Source organism: Lepus europaeus, chromosome 13, assembly GCF_033115175.1.
Source record: "Lepus europaeus isolate LE1 chromosome 13, mLepTim1.pri, whole genome shotgun sequence".
In the NCBI taxonomy this organism is placed as follows: Eukaryota; Metazoa; Chordata; class Mammalia; order Lagomorpha; family Leporidae; genus Lepus; species Lepus europaeus.
In genome coordinates, this window is record NC_084839.1 from 57221074 (window position 1) to 57239955 (window position 18882).

The 18882-nt window shown below is 51.6% G+C and overlaps 2 protein-coding genes across 5 annotated transcripts in view; one reads left to right on the forward strand and one right to left on the reverse strand.

The window, feature by feature from the left end:
- Window positions 1-1947: 1947 nt before the first annotated feature.
- LOC133772693 (activator of 90 kDa heat shock protein ATPase homolog 2) lies at window positions 1948-12166 on the forward strand. 2 transcript variants are annotated; one of them, XM_062209505.1, is made up of 9 exons: window positions 1948-2102; window positions 2806-2996; window positions 6334-6419; window positions 7307-7421; window positions 9022-9110; window positions 9636-9752; window positions 10064-10165; window positions 11239-11290; window positions 11422-12166. In XM_062209505.1, exons 1-9 carry the CDS (start codon window positions 2023-2025, stop codon window positions 11592-11594), a joined length of 1005 nt encoding a protein of 334 aa, XP_062065489.1. In that variant the 5' UTR covers window positions 1948-2022; the 3' UTR covers window positions 11595-12166. The 2 variants fall into 2 exon arrangements, with proteins under 2 accessions (XP_062065489.1, XP_062065490.1); XM_062209506.1 differs by having other exon boundaries at window positions 1949-2102; window positions 9642-9752.
- Window positions 12167-12220: 54 nt separating this feature from the next.
- Window positions 12221-18882, reverse strand: part of USP34 (ubiquitin specific peptidase 34) — a 235373-nt gene continuing 228711 nt past the window's right edge. For all 3 annotated transcript variants that reach the window (XM_062209502.1, XM_062209503.1, XM_062209501.1), the window contains 5 exons: window positions 16749-16828; window positions 15098-15238; window positions 14871-15014; window positions 13612-13771; window positions 12221-13447 (listed from right to left, as the gene is read on the reverse strand). In XM_062209502.1, coding sequence (XP_062065486.1) covers window positions 12846-13447; window positions 13612-13771; window positions 14871-15014; window positions 15098-15238; window positions 16749-16828 — 1127 coding nt within the window. In that variant the 3' untranslated portion in view covers window positions 12221-12845. The remainder of the gene's footprint in view (window positions 13448-13611; window positions 13772-14870; window positions 15015-15097; window positions 15239-16748; window positions 16829-18882) is intronic.

Here is an 18882-nt window from a genome sequence, read left to right on the forward strand (position 1 = left end):
CATGTGGTTAAGGTGATCACTCACCAGATTACTCCACTAAGAAGGTAACTTTTGACCTTTCGTTATTAGTAAGTAAACTTAGGGGAAGGATGATACCTTGAAGCTGTTGTGTGTGGGTCATTCTGTACCTGGCTGCACATTCCTCCACCCCCCCCCCCTTCTGTTAAAGGGCCCTGTAATTGCCAATCAAGTAAACAGCTCCCCGGTGTGGCCCAAGCCCATAAGGACCACCGGGGAGGCTAGCCTACGTGACCTACCTGACCGTCAAGCTGATTGGAGAAGCCTAACAGCGCCAATATCGGCTCTATCCTATAGAATTAGTGTTGCCTTGAATCAGCTACGCCCCCTCTGCCTGCCTTCTAAAAGGTGTGCTTGCCCGTTAGTCATCGGTCATGCGCACTGAAACCTGTGTCCTGTGCTTCTGGTAGAGCGCCGTGGCCCCACCCCCGGCAGTGTGGACTTCGCAGGACCAGTCCGCATGTGTGAAAATCTCTTCCCTAAAATCCATTTATTGACTCAGTTTTTTAAGACAAAATTTTTAATGAGAATTATATTAATGCTGGTGATTTTCATTATGAAATTACTTTGATCAAATTATTTAGGCCAATTTAATTCTTGATTAACTATGTAAGGTATCTTCCACTTACCTGTTGCTGAAATCATTTCCATTGGGGTCACGTTCTGTGTGTAAACACAGCATTTTGGTGATGATAGAATTACAGAAGATTCCCTCTTCTCCTCTAGGTTCTAGTTGCACACCTGCAAGTCCGAACACGTCCTGTTCTATCAGTAATATTCTTTAGGACTCAGTAATACTTTTACTGCTCGGCTAGGAGGGGAAGAACGAATTCACAAGAAAACGGTGCCCCAACTGCCATCCCAGTTCGTGATACGGTGTCAGCTGCCCGTGCCTTTGGTGCAGTGTGAAAGGTGAAATCCCAAGGTCACCTTGCTTCGGGGTCACTTGGAAGCAATCGGTTCACACAGCTTTGTCGAAGGAGCAGCCCCAGAAAGCACAAGGAGGAAGTGCTCACGGTAGTCTATTGTTACTTATTTTTCAAGATGTAGTTGAAAGCTGAGGGACGGCGCGAGGGAGACACAGAAAGAGAGGCAAACAGAGCACGACAAAGATCTTTCATCCACTGGTTTACTCCTCAAGCTAACGGCCAGGGCTCCCACGTGGGTGCAGGCGCCCAAGCACATGGGCTCTCCGAGGTGCATCAGCCAGGAGCTGGGGCGGCGGGGACTCAGGCTGCGACATGGGATGCCAGTACAGCACGCCTAACCTGCTGCACCGGAAAACACTGGGCCTGGGTGAGCACAGGCCAGCGCCAAAGGCCGGGTCACCAGAGGGGCCCAGCCGGCCAGGACTCTCCCACGGCCCCAACCATTTTCGCTGCTAAATAAACAACCACATCAACCTGACGAAGATTTTCAAACGGTTGACGCAGGTTTAGCCGAACGTGAGCCCTTGAAAGGACCGTTCATACCCAGCTGACGCTTGTAACGTCCGCCCAGCTGCACAACCTGTGCTTGCAACCGCGTTCTTCCGTCACCTCCAAAGGATGGTTATATGCCCAAAATGTCCACGCTGCTGAAATAACCAGGCACGCAGTGCTACCTGGCCAGGTGTTGAGCGACTGTGCAAAATCGGCACTTTGCCGGAGGGCGGGCGGTGCATCGCGCCCCGCGTGGTGAGGCGCGCGCACGGCGAACGGGCTTCACCCGTTGGGGCTGCATCCCCGCGTTCCAGGTGCGCGGCCGCGGGCGACCGAACCCGGCCCCGCTCCGGCGCTCCTGTGACGGAGCCCGGCAGCCCTCGGATGCCCGGCCCCCGGCGCCCTCCCGAGCCGCGGCCCGGGGCGCTGCGCCGCCGAGCGGGCGGGGCGGCGGGGCGGGGCCGGGGGCGGGGATTTCTGGTACTTTCTGGGCCCGGCGAACGCGCCGCTCCCGGATCCGCTGCCGCCGGCGCTGCAGCTGCCGCCGCGGGCCTCCCCTGCCGTGCGCCGAGGCCGCGCCGCCATGGCCAAGTGGGGCCAGGGGGATCCACGCTGGATCGTGGAGGAGCGGGAGGACGGGACCAACGTGAACAACTGGCACTGGTGCGGGCGCGCGGGCGGGCGGGAGCCGAGCGCGGCGCCCTTGGGGGAGGGCGTGGGCCTCGCGGGTGCCTCGGGGCGCGGCGGCGTCGCCTGCGCTGCTGTCGCCCGCCTCCCAAAGTTGGGTGGGCCCGGCGAGCGACTTCGGACGCCCCCTTGGGTGCCGGCAGTCGGAGGCCCTCGGCCGTGCCCGCCGCCTTGCACGCCCGCTCGCCCTGTGCTCGTGCAGGGCCTGGGGCCGCCTGGGGCCGCCGTGCGCGAGCCTCTCCGGCCGCCTCCAGCTCCGGGAAGCGATGCTCCCCGGCCCGGGCTCTGGGCCTCACAGGCCGCCGAGGCGGGCAGGGCCGAGCCGTGCGTGTGCCTGGGCGGGGACCGGGAACGCGGGCCCCACTCGCCCGGCCCTGGCACCATGGACAGGGCGCGGACTTCTCTGCGCTGGCCTCCGTGCCCTCAGGCGGGACCTTGGGGAAGAGTGCGTGGCGCGGCGTGTGTGTGGAAACGCTGGGTGGTGGGTGTTGTGACTCCAGTTACTTGGCGGCCGCCACCCTGGCAGATGGCCCGGGCTTGGCCCATCCCGTTCCCTGGGCGAGACTGGAGGGCCCGGCGCCTTACGTCGTGGGTCAGCAACACCTGGGGGAAGGTGCAGCGGGCTGGTGGCCGGCCCCCGAGCGTCCCCTCATCTCTGTGCCCGTCTGGCCCCCGGCAGGACGGAGCGGGACGCCACTCTGTGGTCCCGAGGGAAGCTGCGGGAGCTGCTGGTGGGCATCGCGGTGGAGGACGAGGCCGGCCGCTGCGAGGTCAGCGAGCTGAAGCAGGTGGACGGCGAGGCGTCGTGCAGCAGCCGCAAGGGAAGGCTGATTTTCTTCTACGAGTGGAACATCAAGCTGGGCTGGCGAGGTAAGCGTGGCCTGGGGCGCCGGCAGGCGGTTCCCCAGCACTTGCTTTCAGAACTGCTCCGTGCGCTCTGACCACAGCTGAGGGTGCTTGATCTGAGGCCCTGGCGTCCCGTTCTCTTGGCCCCCCGGCTGGACCCTTCTCTGCCTCACACCTGGGAACCCCGAGGCCCACCTGCCCGCCGCCTCCCGCAGGTCCTTGTCCCCAGGGAGGGAAGCCATCTCCCCCTCTCTCCCCCTCTCTCCCCCTCTCTCCCCCTCTCTCCCCCTCTCTCCCCCTCTCTCCCCCTCTCTCCCCCTCTCTCCCCCTCTCTCCCCCTCTCTCCCCCTCTCTCCCCCTCTCTCCCCCTCTCTCCCCCTCTCTCCCCCTCTCTCCTGGGAAAGATGGTAGCATCTCCCTGGCTGTTCTCCCCAGGGCGCTGAGGCTGCTTGGGAGCCCTGTGGGAAATGGCGCCTTTTCTTCCGTATCTCTTTTTTCCAAGAACTTCTTGGAGTCCCCTCATTCATGATATCCTAAGGAGGGTAGGATATCAAAAAGGTCATGGAAAATGGTAATCATGAAAACACTAAAGACTGCAACATTGCACCAAGTATAAACATCTTTTTTAAAAAAGAAGTTATTGGGGCCGGCGCTGTGGCACAGTGGGTTAAAGCCCCAGCCTGCAGCACTGGCATCCCATATGGGTGCCGGTGCGAGTCCCAGCTGCTCCACTTGGAATCATGCTCCCTGCTAATGTGTATGGGAAAGCAGCGGAGGATGGACCAAGTCCTTGGGCCCCTGCACCCACGTAGGAGACCTGGAAGAAGCTTCTGGCTTTGGATCGGCGCAGGTCCAGCCATTGTGGCCAGTTGGAGTGAACCAGCAGATGGAAGAGCTTTCTATCTGTCTCTACCTCTCTGTGACTCTTTCAAAAAAAAAAAAAAAAAAAAAGTTCTTTGAGAGATGCTTTAATGCTGTTTCCAGTATTCTGTGGAACACTAGGGTGTTTGTGGTTTTTTTTTTTTTTTTTTTTTTTTGTTAAGATTTATTTGAAAGAGTTATAGAGAGGGGTCTTCTATCTGCTGGTTCACTCCCTAACTGGCCGCAACCATCAGAGCTGAGCTGATCAGGAGCCAGGAGCTTCTTCTGGGTCTCCCATGCCGGTGCAGGGGCACAAGGGCTTGGGCCGTCTTCTACTGCTTTCCCAGGCCATAGCAGAGAGCGGGATTGGAAGAGGAGCAGCCAGGACTCAAACCGGCGCCCATATGGGATGCTGGCATTGCAGACCGGAGCTTTTACCCCACTGCACCACAGGGCCGCCCCGGAACTAGGACATCTTAACCGCCTGGCTAAATGCCTGCACAAATTTCTCTTAACTTTATTGTCCTTGAACTTTTGGGAGCCCTGCTGTTTTGTATCCTGGCCTCCTCCCTCTTTTCCTCATTCAGCAGGGCAAGATTTTTTAATTTTTTTGTAATGTAGCTTTATTGGGAGAGAATTGGCATAGCCTACATTCTCCTGTTTTTTTTTTTTATTATTATTTTTTTATTTGACAGAGTTATAGACAGAGACAAAGGTCCTCCTTTCGTTGGTTCACTCCCCTAATGACCGCTACGGCCGGCGCTATGCTGATCTGAAGCCAGGAGCCAGGTGCTTCCTCCCGGTCTCCCATGCGGGTGCAGGGACCCAAGCACTTGGGCCATCCTCTTTAAAGAATTATTTATTTGATAGGCAGAGAGATGGGGGGGGAGAGAGAGAGAGGTCTTCCATCCACTGGTTCACTCCCCAGATGACAGCAATGGCCAGAGCTGTGCCAATCTGAAGCCAGGATCCAGGAGCTTCTTCCAGGTCTCCCACGTGGGTACAGGGGCCCAAGGAGTTGGGCCATCTTCCACTGCTTTCCCATAGCAGAGAGCTGGATCAGAAGTGGAACAGCCAGGACTAGAACTGGTGCCCACATGGGAAGCCAGCGCAGCAGGCTGCGGCTTTACCCGCTGCGCCACAGCGCCGGTCCCTACATTCTGATGTTGAAAGAACCCACGGGCTGGCGCCACGTCTCACTTGGCTAATCCTCCACCTGCGGCACCAGCACCCCGGGGTTCTAGTCCCAGTTGGGGCGCCGGATTCTGTCCCGGTTGCTCCTCTTCCAGTCCAGCTCTCTGCTGTGGCCAGGGAGTGCAGTGGAGGATGGCCCAAGTCCTTGGGCCCTGCACCCCATGGGAGACCAGGAGGAAGCACCTGGCTCCTGGCTTCGGATCGGCACAGTGCACCAGCCGTAGCAGCCATTTGGGGGGTGAACCCACGGAAAAAGGAAGACCTTTCTCTCTGTCTCTTTCTCACTGTCCACTCTGCCTGTCAAAAAACCAAACAAACAAAGCAGCACGGTTCCCAGTATGTTTCCGTGTGCTCCAGCACTGCTGCCGCTTGGAGAACATTTCAGCTGCAGAGGAGACCCTGTACCGTTCGCAGTCACTTGCGCTCCCCTGTTCCCCAGGCCCCTGGCGGTGATGAATCTCTGCAGTGGGTTTGCACTGAGCTTTTCCTGTGCACGGAGCCGTCGGCCTGCCTGGGCCTGCCTCGGCCTGGCTGCCTTCTCTGCTGGGGTCTGAGGGTCACCGAGGGTCAGGGCAGCCTCATGCCGGTCTGTGGATCTGCTGCATTTCCTTTGTCCATTGATGAGCCTCTGGGCATTCTAGTTGCTCCCACTTTGTGATCTTTTGGCTAAGTTTCTCCCCACGGTGCTTAGTTCCGGGCTGGACACATAGTGTGGGCCCCATAAATGTTGAACTAGCTGAGGATATAGGGACCCAGGGAAGGGAGAGCAGAGGGGGACAGAGCTGGAGCACTGGGCTGTCTGGGAGTTTAGGCCTCAGCTGGCGCTCTGCGGCTCCCCTGCAGGGCTGCTAGCCCACAGCCTGCCAAGGCTGCCTTGAGCCAGGCCGCAGCTGGGGAGGCGGTCAGCAAGTGGCAGCAGCCCGCCCTGCCCTCCAGCTGCGAGCCACCTCCCTGCTGCTGCTGCATGGGTCTTGGCAAGACCCAGTTCCCGCCGCCTCCCCACGATAGGGGTCTGAGGCCCCAGGAACCTTTGGCCTTGTGTGTCCTCCATCTCTCTTGGCCCAAAGCCCCAGGGAGCTCCTCTTGGAGAAAGCCCCCGGCACAGCCTGGAGGCAGGCAGAGGGCTTGGCTGCCCCTGGTGCCAGCCAGGAGCAGAAACCATTGTCCCTTCTGCCCTCCCCTCCCTTTGTGACCCTGCCCCTTCACGGGATCTGGTTCTGCTCTGGGAGCTCTGGGCCGGGCGGGGCAGCCTGGCCGGCAGCCAGTCGTGGCTTTGTAATGGAAGACCCCGTTGCGCTGGTTGCAGGTACAGTTAAGGAATCTGGTGCCAAGCACAAGGGGTTGATTGAAATCCCCAACCTCTCTGAGGAGAATGAAGTGGACGACACAGAGGTATGCTGTGGACTTTGCTTGCTTCTTGAACAAGCTTGGGCGGTGGGCTTGGGCAGTCCCGGTGGGCTTCGGAGGAGCGTGGTTTGTGGGGAAGGGTTGCTCCCACAGAAGCAGCCGGGGGCGGGACCAGGTGTGGCGCGGGGACGCCTGTGTGCCCTGTAGTGTGCCAGCAGCCTGCGTGGCTGGCTATGGTCCTGTTGTCTCCCGGCTCAGCCTGTGGGTGGCGCCTGCGCACCAGGGCAGTGGCCGCCGTGTCCACACCGAATGGTGTGACAGTGTTGTTGATCGCTGACCGTGTGTCCTGCAAAGGAGAAGTAGACCATGGCCAGCGGCGGGGCTGGGGCTCAGCCCGCTGGAGGTCCCAGGGCCCTGGCTGGCCGTGGCCGGTTTCGCGGCTGCTCTGGGTCTGGCACACTCAGAGGCTGGCTGTCCTCTCCGGAGCCGGGCCGTGGCTCACCTCCCAGAACCCCAGAGCGAAGCGGCGCCCCAGGCTCGGGTCTGGGCTTGGGTTTCCCAGCCACCGCGGCTGTGGGCGCCTAGGCCAGCGCTGAGCTGGATCAGTGTGATGCAGGTCACCTTGCAAGGAACAGGTGACGTTAATTGTATGTAACCCAGCCGATAGAAAACGGTTTCACGTGCAGTTAGTATACACAGGATTGAGGTGTCTGCCCTTAGGTTTCTGTGTGCCGAGTTCTCAGAGCCTGGCCGCGTGCCTGCGTGCGGGCGTGGCTCCTGTGGCCCGGGGCTGCCCCTAGGCCCTGCGGGAAGCCAGGGACCTGGCAGTGTGAGTCCCTGAGGGCCCTGTCCCCGCCCTCCCCCGCACAGCCCCCTGTGGGAGGAATCCACCCACCCAGCCTCCTCTCCCGTGTGTGCGCTCTGCTTTGTAGGTGAACGTGAGTAAAAAGAAAGGCGATGGCGATGTGCTGAAGGAGCTCATGAGAACCGCAGGCACCGCCAGGGTCAGGGAGGCCCTCAGAGACTACCTGAAGGCGCTTAAGACGGGTAAAGGTGGCGTCCCCGGAGGGGCGCAGCCCGGAGCCGGGGCCGGGTTCCCGGGTTACAGTGCGAGCCATGCAGGGCTCCAGAAACAGCTCGCGCTGCAGGCACAGTGGCGGGCTGGGAGGTGGGAGCTAGTCGCGGGCGACGGCGACTGAGCAGCAGTGCTGTGCGCGGCCCGCAGAGGTGCTCAGGCCTTGGAAACAGCAGCCGGTCGCCTCTGGAATCGCTGCTTCACGCCTGCCTGGAGGGGCTGCCGGCCTGTAGCTGCGTGCACTGCGGCGTCTCCAGCGTCTAGCACGAGGCCGGGGACATAGCAGGTGCTTAATCTTTGAGTAAGTGAACGAGTGGAAGTGACCGCAGGGATTGCAGGTACAGCTGAGGTAGACCTCCAAGCGAGGTCACCGTTAGCCTCTACACTGCAGAGGGTACCAGCGGGTGCAGTGGCCGCAGGGCCCATCGCGCCATGCCTTCTCCTTGCTGGTGCTGGCCCCTGTGGGTTGGAGTTGCCACTCTGCCTGCCGTGAGGCCGTGCTTGTGGCCAGCTAGCTGATGGGCTCGGCTGCCCTGCGGCCAGGCTTGGTGAAGCAGCGGTGACACAACAGAGCGCCTGGCTTTGACAGTGAGCGAGGACCACAGGGGAGTAGTTGCCTATGTACAACTTAGCTTTTTGGAAAAGAACTTCTGGAAATTTGCTTTTTTTCTTTAAGATTTTGTTTATTTGAGAGGTAGAGTTAGAGACAGAATTGTCTTCCATCCGCTGGTTCACTCCCCAAATGGCTGCAGTGGCCAGAGCTGGGCTGATCCAGAGCCAGGAGCTTCTTCCGGGTCTCCCACACAGGTGCAGGGGCCCAAGGCTTTGGGCCATCTTCTACTGCTTTTCCAGGCCATAGCAGAGAGTTCGATCCAAAGTGGAGCAGCCGAGACTCGAACCAGCGCCCATATGGGATGCCGGCACTGCAGGTGGAGGATTAACCTGTGCCATGCCGCCGGCCCCTTGGCTGCTTTTTAAGAACTTGGTAAAAGTGAGGCATTTGGGCTGGCCCCATGGCTCAGTTGGGTAATCCTCCACCTGTGCCGCCAGCACCCCGGGTTCTAGTCCTGGTTCGGGCGCCGGATTCTGTCCCGATTGCTCCTCTTCCAGTCCAGCCCTCTGCTGTGGCCCAGGAAGGCAGTGGAGGATGGCCCAAGTGCTTGGGTCCCTGCACCCACATGGGAGACCAGGGGAAGCACCTGGCTCCTGGCTTCGGATTGGCGCAGTGCACCGGCCGTAGCGGCCATTTTGGGGGGTGAACCAGTGGAAGGAAGACCTTTCTCTCTCTCTCTGTCACTGTCTATAACTCTACCTGCCTAATTTAAAAAAAAAAAAAAAAAAAAAAAGGGGTATTTGAAAAAAGACGAAAAAGGCATTTATGGCCTTAGGACCTGTGTTGTTAATCATCAGTGGCTTTCTATGAAAAAACACACAATGGTCTTGAAATTAGCAAAATGCTGGGGAACTCGGTAGATACCAGCTCTGTGTTTGCACATGCTGCTCTGGGTTTCCTACCTTCCTCTGCTTGCCAGGGAGAAGGTAGTGACGGAGCGTTTCCTGTGTTTTTTGTAGAATTTACAATGGGAATGATTTTACCGACGAAAGCTCTGGCGACCCAGGAGGTGACAGTTAAGCGGAAACTGAGTGAGGAAGCCATGCAGGTGGGACCTCGGGGCCAGAGCAGAGGGAGGGGAAGAGGAGGTGCTTAGCTGGGGTGCCCTTAGCGAGGAGGGCGGGGCTGTATGAGTGATGGGAGGCTTTGGTTCTTGATAGGAACGTGTGAACAGCCTTGTGGGATAAAAAGCATCTGCCCGCCCACCCAGCAGTGACCAGGCTGTCAGTCTTCCTCCTGTCCTGGAGGCTGGGACAGATGGACACTCTTTAGCCTCAAGTGTACCTGTCTTCCACACGCTTACCTGTATGCCCCCTGGGCCACATTTCCAGGTCCTGCTGGAATTAGGGATGTCCGGCCATACCCTGGGTGGGAGTGGCAACAGGGAGCTGTGTCCCAGGTCAGCAGCAGGACCTGGCGGTGCCAGGGAGGCTTTGCGTGCCCGTCCTGGTGTCTGGAAGGGACAGCAGGCAGCTGAGGCTGCTTTACTGTTGGATTGGGAAGACGGACTGTAAAACCCGAGCAGCTCTTCGTGGGTGTGCAAACCCCCCTCTAAACCGTCTTCCTTGGTGAGGCGCAGGCTTCATCGCAGGCAGCGCTGGGAGTCAGGATCCCCACCGTGGCGCTGCGCATGACGGAGCTGTTCGATGCCACGGTGGAGCAGCTGTACAGCATCTTCACCGTCAAGGATGTAAGCACCGTGGGCTGGCGGCGGGGGAAGCGTGCCCGAGAGCAGAAAGCTGGGATGGTGGCGACAGAGATGGCCGAGGGCTTTGGAGTGATTTGAGGAGACAAAGGCAAATTTGGGGACTGTAGTGGCAGTGTGGGGGATACAGTGACTCCTCTCTGGGAGGAGGAAGCTTTTGTGTTTTCTGTACGTAAAGGCTACTATTCAGGATTTTAAAAAACCCCATCACTCAACCGTAGCGATTGTTGCATTATTTCCGCTTATTCTTACAGCATGTGGCTCAATAACCTGTCTGCTGTGTTTTGTTTCGGTAGTTGGTGCAACAATTTTCTAAATCTTCTGCTGTCTTAGAAGCTGAAAAGGGAGGGAAATTCCAAATGTTCGATGGGAACATCACTGGGGAGTATGTGGAGCTGGTGAGTAGCCTGGGCCTGAAGCAGGAAGCTTTCTAACCTACTCTGGATTTATCTGCGTTCACAGAACCTTGAGAACCGTATTTGCTCTCAGGATAACGTAGACTGAAGTCTACACAGTATCTGTACCAAGTAAGGACAAAGGGGAAGCCTGAGCTTGCCAGTGCCTGTGCAAGAGTGGGCCTTCTCCTGCCCAGGTCTGGCAGTTTCAGGCTCTGCTGACATCAGCACCCAAGTCACTTGACTGTCACTCACCCTGGACCCGAGCTGTGTCCTGTTGCCAGTGTCACTATACTCTGTGGTCCTTGATCTTACTGCTGTTAGCAGGCATTTGGTGGTAAGACGAATTATCAGTGGTGCTGGAATGTAAAGAAAATGGAACTACATGTTGTTCACTGATTGTTTGGGTACTTTTTTTTTTTTTTTAAGATACGTTGATTTGAAAGGCAGAGTTACAGAGAGGCAGAAGCAGAGGTTGGTCAGTCTTCCCCCGCTGGTTCACTCCCCAGATGGCCACAATGGCCGGAGCTGCACCTATCCAAAGCCAGGCGCTTCATCTTCCTGGTTCTCCATGCAGGTGCAGGGGCCCAAGGACTTGGGCCATCCTCTGCAGCTTGCCCAGGAATAGAAGTGGAGCAGCCGGGATTCGAACCAGTGCCCACATGGGATGCTGGCACTGCAGGTGGCAGTGGCTTTACCTGCTGTGCCACAGCACTGGCACTTTAAGATTTGAAAGTTACAGAGATGGAGGGAGAGAGTCTCCATCTGCTGGTTCACTCCTACAATATCCAGGGCTGGTCCAGGAACTTCTTCTGGGGTTCCCACATGGGTGGCAAGGGCCCAGGTACTTGAGCCATATTGTACTGCTTTCCCCAGGCCATTAGCTGGGAACTGGATGGGAAATGGAACAGCCAGGACACAAATCCGTGCCCATATGGGGTGCCTGCACTGTAGGCAGTGGCTCTATCTGCTATACCACATTTTCAGCCCCTACTTTGGGGTTTTAATGAAAGGGTGTATTTTATTGTGGATAGTATTTTAAAAGTGTGTTTTCAGTGGAATTTGTTTGTTTTCAGTTAACAAATAGAAAGATCATCATGAAATGGAGATGTAGGAACTGGCCAGAAGGTATGTAAAGTGTCTTGTGTGTATGAAGGTCCAACTCTAAGCTGGGTTTTTCTTCCCCTATGAAAACCAGGTGTTGCAGTGTAAGCTTCCCTTTTCCTAATGCAGTGATCCACTTCCTGTTTCTCTTCCAGAACACTATGCAACAGTTGCACTGAATTTTGTGCCTACTCTAGGACAAACAGAACTGCAACTGGACTGTAAAGGAGTTCCTGTCTGTAAAGAAGAGAACATGAAATTTTGTTGGCAGAAGCAGCATTTTGAAGAAATAAAAGGTTTACTGCAGCTGGCCACCCTGCATGGTTGATTAGCTTTTACCAGGGCATTACTTTTTGTAAGCAAAAAAGTGTCATGTTTACCTCTTCCCTCAATATTAAGAAAGCAAACAAAACCTCTTAATTTATTTTATATTGGATGAAAACCTATGAACTTACATAGCATTTCAGGCATTGTCTGACTCTACTAAAACTAGGCCCCACAGTGAGTTTTCAGTAGCAAGCAGCCTGAGCCAAGGTGGGCGCCTCACCTTTTCCCTATCCTGAGCACAGGTGGTTGACGTTTCCCGAACTGCAGGTTGTCCTAGAACACTCGCTTTCAGCTGTAGGCTAACTTGAAGGAGACAGAATAAATGGCATGTTGATATTCTTCCTTTATTTGACTATAGGGTGTATGAGGTGTGTAGCTCTTCCTTAGTGAAACAGGGGCATGTTGATGGGAGGCCTGCTGGCGGTCCCCTTCTCCCTGCTGTGCTGGGTGGTCCTGCAGGAGTTACGGCTTTGGGGTGGACAAGACTGAAAAGGCAGAGGGTAAGTTACTCTGTTGGACTGCTGCAAACACTTGTTGGGAAGTACCAGATGGGTGGATCAGTGTTGCCCCTCCTCCACAGGTTTCTCATTCTGAGCAGACTGAAGCAACATGTAAACAAATGAAAAGTCATCACAATCAGTTTTAATTAAGTGCACAGAATAGCAATCAGTCATGTCAATAAAAATAAAACAATTATTTTTACATCAAGTGTGCTTTATTTCCTCCACAGGTATTCTGTTAAATAAAGCACCATTTATATACTGCCAGGCCACAGCTAAAGAGGATTCTTTACAGAATCAAATTTCTTGTGGTTTTTCCGTATACAAGTAAACTTAATTTTGATAATAAGAACCACAGCGATTGGAGGCAATCTGCCTCTATTATAAGGTACAAAACTGGCACAGAGGACACCATATTATACACAGTAAAAATGCTGTAAGTTTAAATTACAATGTACAGGGCTAGGGAACCCTGTTCCTCCCAGACAGCCGTATTAAATGAAAGCCACTACAGTGAACTCTTAATTACATAAAACATCCATTATCTGATTGCCCTTTAGAAAGTATACTGAAGATGCAAGGTTTTCCATCTGGAGTTCTGCCTGACCAAGGATTAAGCCTATAAATCTATCTTGCCATTCAAGCAGAGAGCACTGGACAAATTGAAGCACAAAAACGAATAAGCAAAACTTATACAAACAGCATTGGGGGTGGGGAAGGGGCTCTTAAAAGTAGACATGCTACATCTAATGTCAAGAAGCAGCTTGGTTGCCTTTGCTAGATATCCTTGTGACCACGTGGATTGTAGATTCAATGGTCCTGCACAGGGTATCTAAGATGTCCTGTTGCTGCATGTGACCAAAGAGTCCTCTGGAATGGCCACAACTGAGTGACAAAGCCGCCTCAGGGTCCTGAGAGGGCAGAGCCTGACCATCACAGCTTCTCAAGTCAGCTAAGTCAGACAGAACGGCAGAGATGGAAGTAGACGGGAACTCGGCTTCTTCCTCAGGTAGGGCAGAATCCTTGGAACAGTGGAGGTCTTTGAATTCTTTACAGTCTTCAAATCTGCTGTTGGATTGGTCTGCGTGCTGGGACCTGCTATTTGACACGTCTTCTGAAAACGAAGATGGAACTTCCATTCGGTATTCTTTAACAGAGCTATTTTCAGGGGAAGGAAGATCTTGCTCAGTTCCGGGGTCGATAATGGAGGAGTCTCTTGTCTCATTGTCTGAAGTGCTAGTTGGGGTCAGCACCTCCCTGGCCTCTGGTTTCACGTCGCCCATGCAGCTGTCGACGGTGTGTTCCTCATCACTGCTCACTCGCCGCCTCTTCACAGGAGTGGCCCCTTCGTCATCTGAAAACAAGATCACAATGGGGAGTTCTCTGAGAGGGGTCATTACCATTGCATGGGGGAGGAGTCGGTTTTGAGCACTTAAAGGTTGAGAGGTTCAACTCAGTTACACCAGCTGTTTTCTTCCCACCCCCACCCTAAAGGGAACATCAATCTATCAAGTTAACCTTTAGTTTTTCTTTCTTTGGCTTCTTGCTCTTGGAGTGAGTTCCTCTGTTGCAGACAAGTCCTACATTTGCTTAAAAGCTCTTGCAGAGTTGGAATGAGCGCGGGATTTAAGTGCTGGGGAGTGTGTACTGACAGGAGCAAGGCCAGCGCCCTCAGGTCCTGCAAAAACCCAGACAGGACATTGAAATGCCGAAGCCACCATCTTGACAACTGTTTTCAAACGTTAACTTTCATAGGAAGCCAGCCAGATCTCGCTGGCATTTTTAGGAAAACGCTGATACTGGAAAGTCACGGTGATGCTGTTTTACTTGACACAGGTATAAAACCATGGTGTTAGTAATGTCATAGTGAATGCTCAAATAGTGTTTTTTGAAAATGGAACAGAAAAAATCAGTATGAGAAGGCAGACTTACAAACGATATTTCTTTAAAAACTTTTATGATTCACGAGAAACAGTCTCACGGAAATTAGTTTCTCAAATTCAATTCTGGTGGTCGTCAACAGTGCCTTTCTTCCCCATTTGGCCCTGTGACGTGTTCTGGCTGTACTCACCCTTATCCTTGAATTTCCACGGGGGTTCCACTCTGAGATGGCTGTCAGGGGAACCTATGAAGGGCACGGAATGCCCTAGGTTTAACCACTTTTAGGTCATTAATCTGTTTTGGTTATTCTGGAGCTATGAGCAGTAATAGCAACATCACAGGTCATGTAACCCAAACACAGAACAAATGGAGGTGAGGGGGTTCTTAGTGCTTGTGTTGCCAAACACATTTAATGACATTAGCTCATGTCTCCAAAAGTGAGAGAAAATGTGAGGTTCGAGTGTACAGAACAGACAGGGAACACGTGCTTCTAAAACCTTGAATAGTGATAGCCAGCGCCGCGGCTCACTTGGTTAATCCTCTGCCTGCGGCGCCAGCACAACGGGTCCTAGTCCGGGTTAGGGTGCCAGTTCTGTCCCAGTTGCTCCTCTTCCAGTCCAGCTCTCTGCTGTGGCCCAGGAAGGCAGTGGAGGATGGCACAAGTGCTTGGGCCTTGCACCCGCATGGGAGACCAGGAGAAGCACCTGGCTCCTGATCGGCACAGCGTGCCAGCTGTAGTGGCCATTTGGGGGGTGAACCAACAGAAAAGGAAGACCTGTCTCCAACTCTGTCCAAAAAAAAACCTGACTATTGAAAGTTGTGACAGTAAAATCATGAAAGCCAATACAGGTTTAATTTAAGTTTTGAAGTACAAGCCTACACCTCTATAGCCTTACCCCATTTAACGAAGCACTTGCTTTGGAAATTTCAACTCGGTTGGTGAAATCAGACTGTAAGTTCTGGTACTGATTGATCAAGTTAGTAATAAGGGTGCTGATCAAATTGGCACAGTTTGCTTCAGAAAACACTTGACTTTGAACCTGAAAAAGATCAGAGACAAAACATTCTCCAAACGACCATTTTGATCGAAGTGCAAACATAAGCAAGGGGCAGTGCCACATACCTTTAGAAGGAAATGTGTCATGAATGTGTAGACAATATTGTTGTTTAGAAAAGTTCTTTCATCCATTAGGATACATTTAATATATTCTGCAAAAACAGGATCTTCACACAAAAGCTTGATGCAGTTTTTTGACATGGCGGACTAAAATGGGGAGAAGAAGCACTGATGGTTGAAAATTGAAGTAGCCAAGGACTTAGCACAGTGCATATAATGGATATCTGAAGTCACTTCAAGTTCTGTTGGAAAAGCCACTTCTAACCCAGCTACTCAACTTTTGGTTTCGGCAAGTGTCCTCTCAGTACACTGAGCAGTTGCTAATTTGGACCATGTAGGGGAGTGCTAGGGAAGACCCTGAATGGCAAGAGTGAACAAAGATGCTTCCAGAAAAATGGCGGCTTTCTTACCCAGCACTGACACAGGTAATGAGGACTGGAAAAAATGTGGCTATTGAATAAGATGAGAATGTTTTTTTAGGGCTCGATTAATGTACAATAAGCAAATCACAGAAAAAAACACAAATTTTAAGAATTAAAATCAACTTCTCAACCAGATGGTCAAACTTTATGAGCTCATTATCTATGGTAATTTGATTATTTGCAATACTTACAAGGGGAGAAGTAAAGATATAAGACAAAGCTCTTTCATAATTACTTCCCTACAAATTAGCAGGTCTGAATGTGTGGAATTTTTGCTAAAATGAGTTTTCCTGTTTTTAAATGGTCATGGCTCTTACAAGTAGTATGTCTTTAAGGAGACAGTCTCCTTAGATTTGTATGTGTGCTTTAATCATGGATTATTTACATGAAACTTTTTAAAAACAGAACAAAATGTTAAGACACTGTGCCATGTGTATACTTAGATATTTCACTAGAGTTAGCTCATTAGAGTTAGTAAGTGTAGTAAACTGCTCACGGTCACCCAAGGAATCAGGAAATCGAGTGGGACCAAGCCCCAGATCTTCAGCTCTTAGTTCTGGGAAAAATCCATCCTAGGTACCAACAGCAGCAGCAGACAGGAAAGCAGAGAGCGTCTCCACTTTACTGAATACACTATTTAGCTGCACATCCGAGAGATCAAATCTTAGTTTCTCCCTCTCCCAGCTGTTCACCCTTCACAATTAAGCAAGCATTATTTCTATGCCCGTTTGAGCTTAAGGAGCTGACTCCTAAGACACTCGAGGTAGAAGGGTAGTCTTCCCTGCACGCAATGAAACATGAAAAGACAAATATATCACACCCCTGGAAAGTGACGGGTCAGGAAGAGATCAGAAACAGAAGGCTGTCATGGTTTCTGCTGGAACTTTTGCAATGGTGGGGAGGAGACAGAGCCAGAAGTGGCACAAGCCACCTTGCCCCAATAATCCCTCTTGGATTTTTCCCACAACTAGTGGCACTGACCTATAAATGAGAAATCCAATTATGAACTTATTGGAAATACCCTATGTGATACAGAAGTCTGCCAAAATAATAATTTTAAAAAAACCTTGAAACTAGATGCCTACTGTTCATCATATTTTACCTATCGAGATTCCAAAACCTAAAGCATACCCAGATTCCAGGCAGTTAGCTTTCAACCCACTGTTCCCTAAATGAGTAGAAAGACCACTTAAATGAGCAGACAGACCAAATCATCTGTAATTCATTTTCATTACCTGAGTCTGGCATAGCTCAGTCCAAAGTTTGGGGAACAGTGCAAGATGCAGTGGTAAACCTTCATAGGCAACTAGGACACCTAATATTTGAAAAGAAATCAGAATAGGTTATGATTATAAATTATACTATTGAGGTATTAAACTGCAGGTATTTATTTTAGCTATTTCTGGTCATAACTACGTATATGTTCTGCATTTTAAAGAAATGAATATAAACTACCTATAGGGGAAGAATTCATTCCAATGTTTTAGCCAGTGAAATAATCTAGAGTGCACTTTGACTGAATTTATGTCCTATACCCTCATTTCCAGGAGGACCTGAGCCAACTTAAACTCCCTCTTCCTTCTGGAGTATCAGAACTTTATCTGGGAAAATCAGTCACTGCAAGTGGCTGTTTTGGATTAAGGCACCACCCTGCACACTAGAACATTTTCACAGAATAGCTAGACTTCAAGACTGAAAATGTGAAGAATTAGCAAACTTATCATTCCTTTTACCTTGTTTCTTCAAAGCCAAGGAAAACTATCTTTGTGGTACATTTATATAAACACTGCTCTGAGCCTACCAATTTCTAGCCTTGTCTCCAGGATCATTTGGGTGTACTGCACTTAACACCGAGTCCTATGTGGAACCACTATGCTTTTAAGCTCCCCTCCTATTTCAGATGTTAACTCTGTCTCAAGGAGATCTGTTCCATATCCTCAACCAGCCCAACCTTCACTGTATGGAAGTGTCAATACCGCAGCCCTAAATACATTTCCCATCCACGGCTCCTCATTCCCAGGGATAGATTATGATCATGGAAAACAGCAAAAAACAAGCTATGCTCCTCCAGTTAAGAAATTAAGATCAGGAGTTTGCAAACATTTTCTGTTAAAGTTGGGCCAATCAGTATTTTCAACTCTGAAGCTATAAAATCTGTTGCAACTGCTCAACTCTGCGGAGGCAGTGAGAGAAGCCATAAACAGATGCTAAATGAATAGCTGCAGCTGACTTCCAATAAAACCTTATTTATGAACACAAATTTCAATCTCAAAAATTTCATGTCACAAAATACAAAATACTACTCCAGGTTTAAAAAAAAAAAAACAAAACAAAAAAAAACTGGAAGCCTGTTCTTAGCTGGCAGATAGCTGCTGATTTTATAAAAATAGGCAGCATATGGACTATAGTCTGGGTTAGATCAAGCATTAGGGGACATCTTAAAAGGCAAGTCAGATCAGTATTCAGTTCTTTAGGATCCCCTTTGTGGGTGAGCCTGTATTTTTCTGTCAAGATTTGTGAAGGCCAAAGGAAACATTACCATTTCTCCCCTTTATCCTGACTGAATATGGTTGAGGTTGGAAGCATTTACACATCATATCAGGATACACATGAGCAAACAAAGACATGCCAATCCAATCTGTGGCTATAGGAAGAGAGGGTTTGTGTTCCTGTATCATAATTTCCCATAAAACTAGAGGAGGGGTAGGCAACTGAGGGCCTTAGGCCAAGTCTGACCCACAGCCTGTTTTTATTTGAGCCTGTTAGCTAAAATAATATGTGACAGAGATCACATGTGGACTGTGAAGTCTACAATTTTTTGTGTGCCACTCATCACAGTCTGTCAACCCCTGGAACGATGCTGTCCTGAGCTAATCTCTCTCGAGGACAGCTAGCCCTATACTGTCGTTTCCACTTCTCTGGTCTTTATTCTTTTCACCCCCAAATGACATATCCTTTCCACTTGTACTCCACAAGTGCCAGCATGCCAACAACAGCAACACAGAAACCACTGCCACCACAGAGGCCTTCATGATCCCAAATCGTTTCTAAGTGGCATTCTGATCCAAGCAGCCACTGACTGACATCTACTGGGTCAATCACATCAACTGTAGGAGATATTTTACCCTGACCCCTACTGCACCCCTTCTGATGATGAAATTGGCTTAAGAGAGATGATGCCAAATGTTCAGATTTATCTTGAAACCGTAAGCAATGTGGTTCAGAGTCCATCCCAGGTTTACCAGATTCTAAAGCTCATAATCCCTTCAATAATCAATGTGTAGCCAAATTTCAGTCATCCGTGTCTTATCTCCATGATTTTCTGTACATCTGCCCGTCACCTGCACTACTGTTGCTAGCATAGGAGAT

Excerpts from the sequence above, each read along its gene's own strand:
- LOC133772693 (XM_062209505.1), top strand. The coding sequence starts at position 2,023 with ATGGCCAAGTGGGGCCAGGGGGATCCACGCTGGATCGTGGAGGAGCGG. Across the intron at positions 9,111-9,635 it reads TGAGTGAGGAAGCCATGCAG|GCGCAGGCTTCATCGCAGGC; the intron begins GTGGGACCTCGG and ends TTCCTTGGTGAG. Across the intron at positions 9,753-10,063 it reads GCATCTTCACCGTCAAGGAT|TTGGTGCAACAATTTTCTAA; the intron begins GTAAGCACCGTG and ends TTGTTTCGGTAG.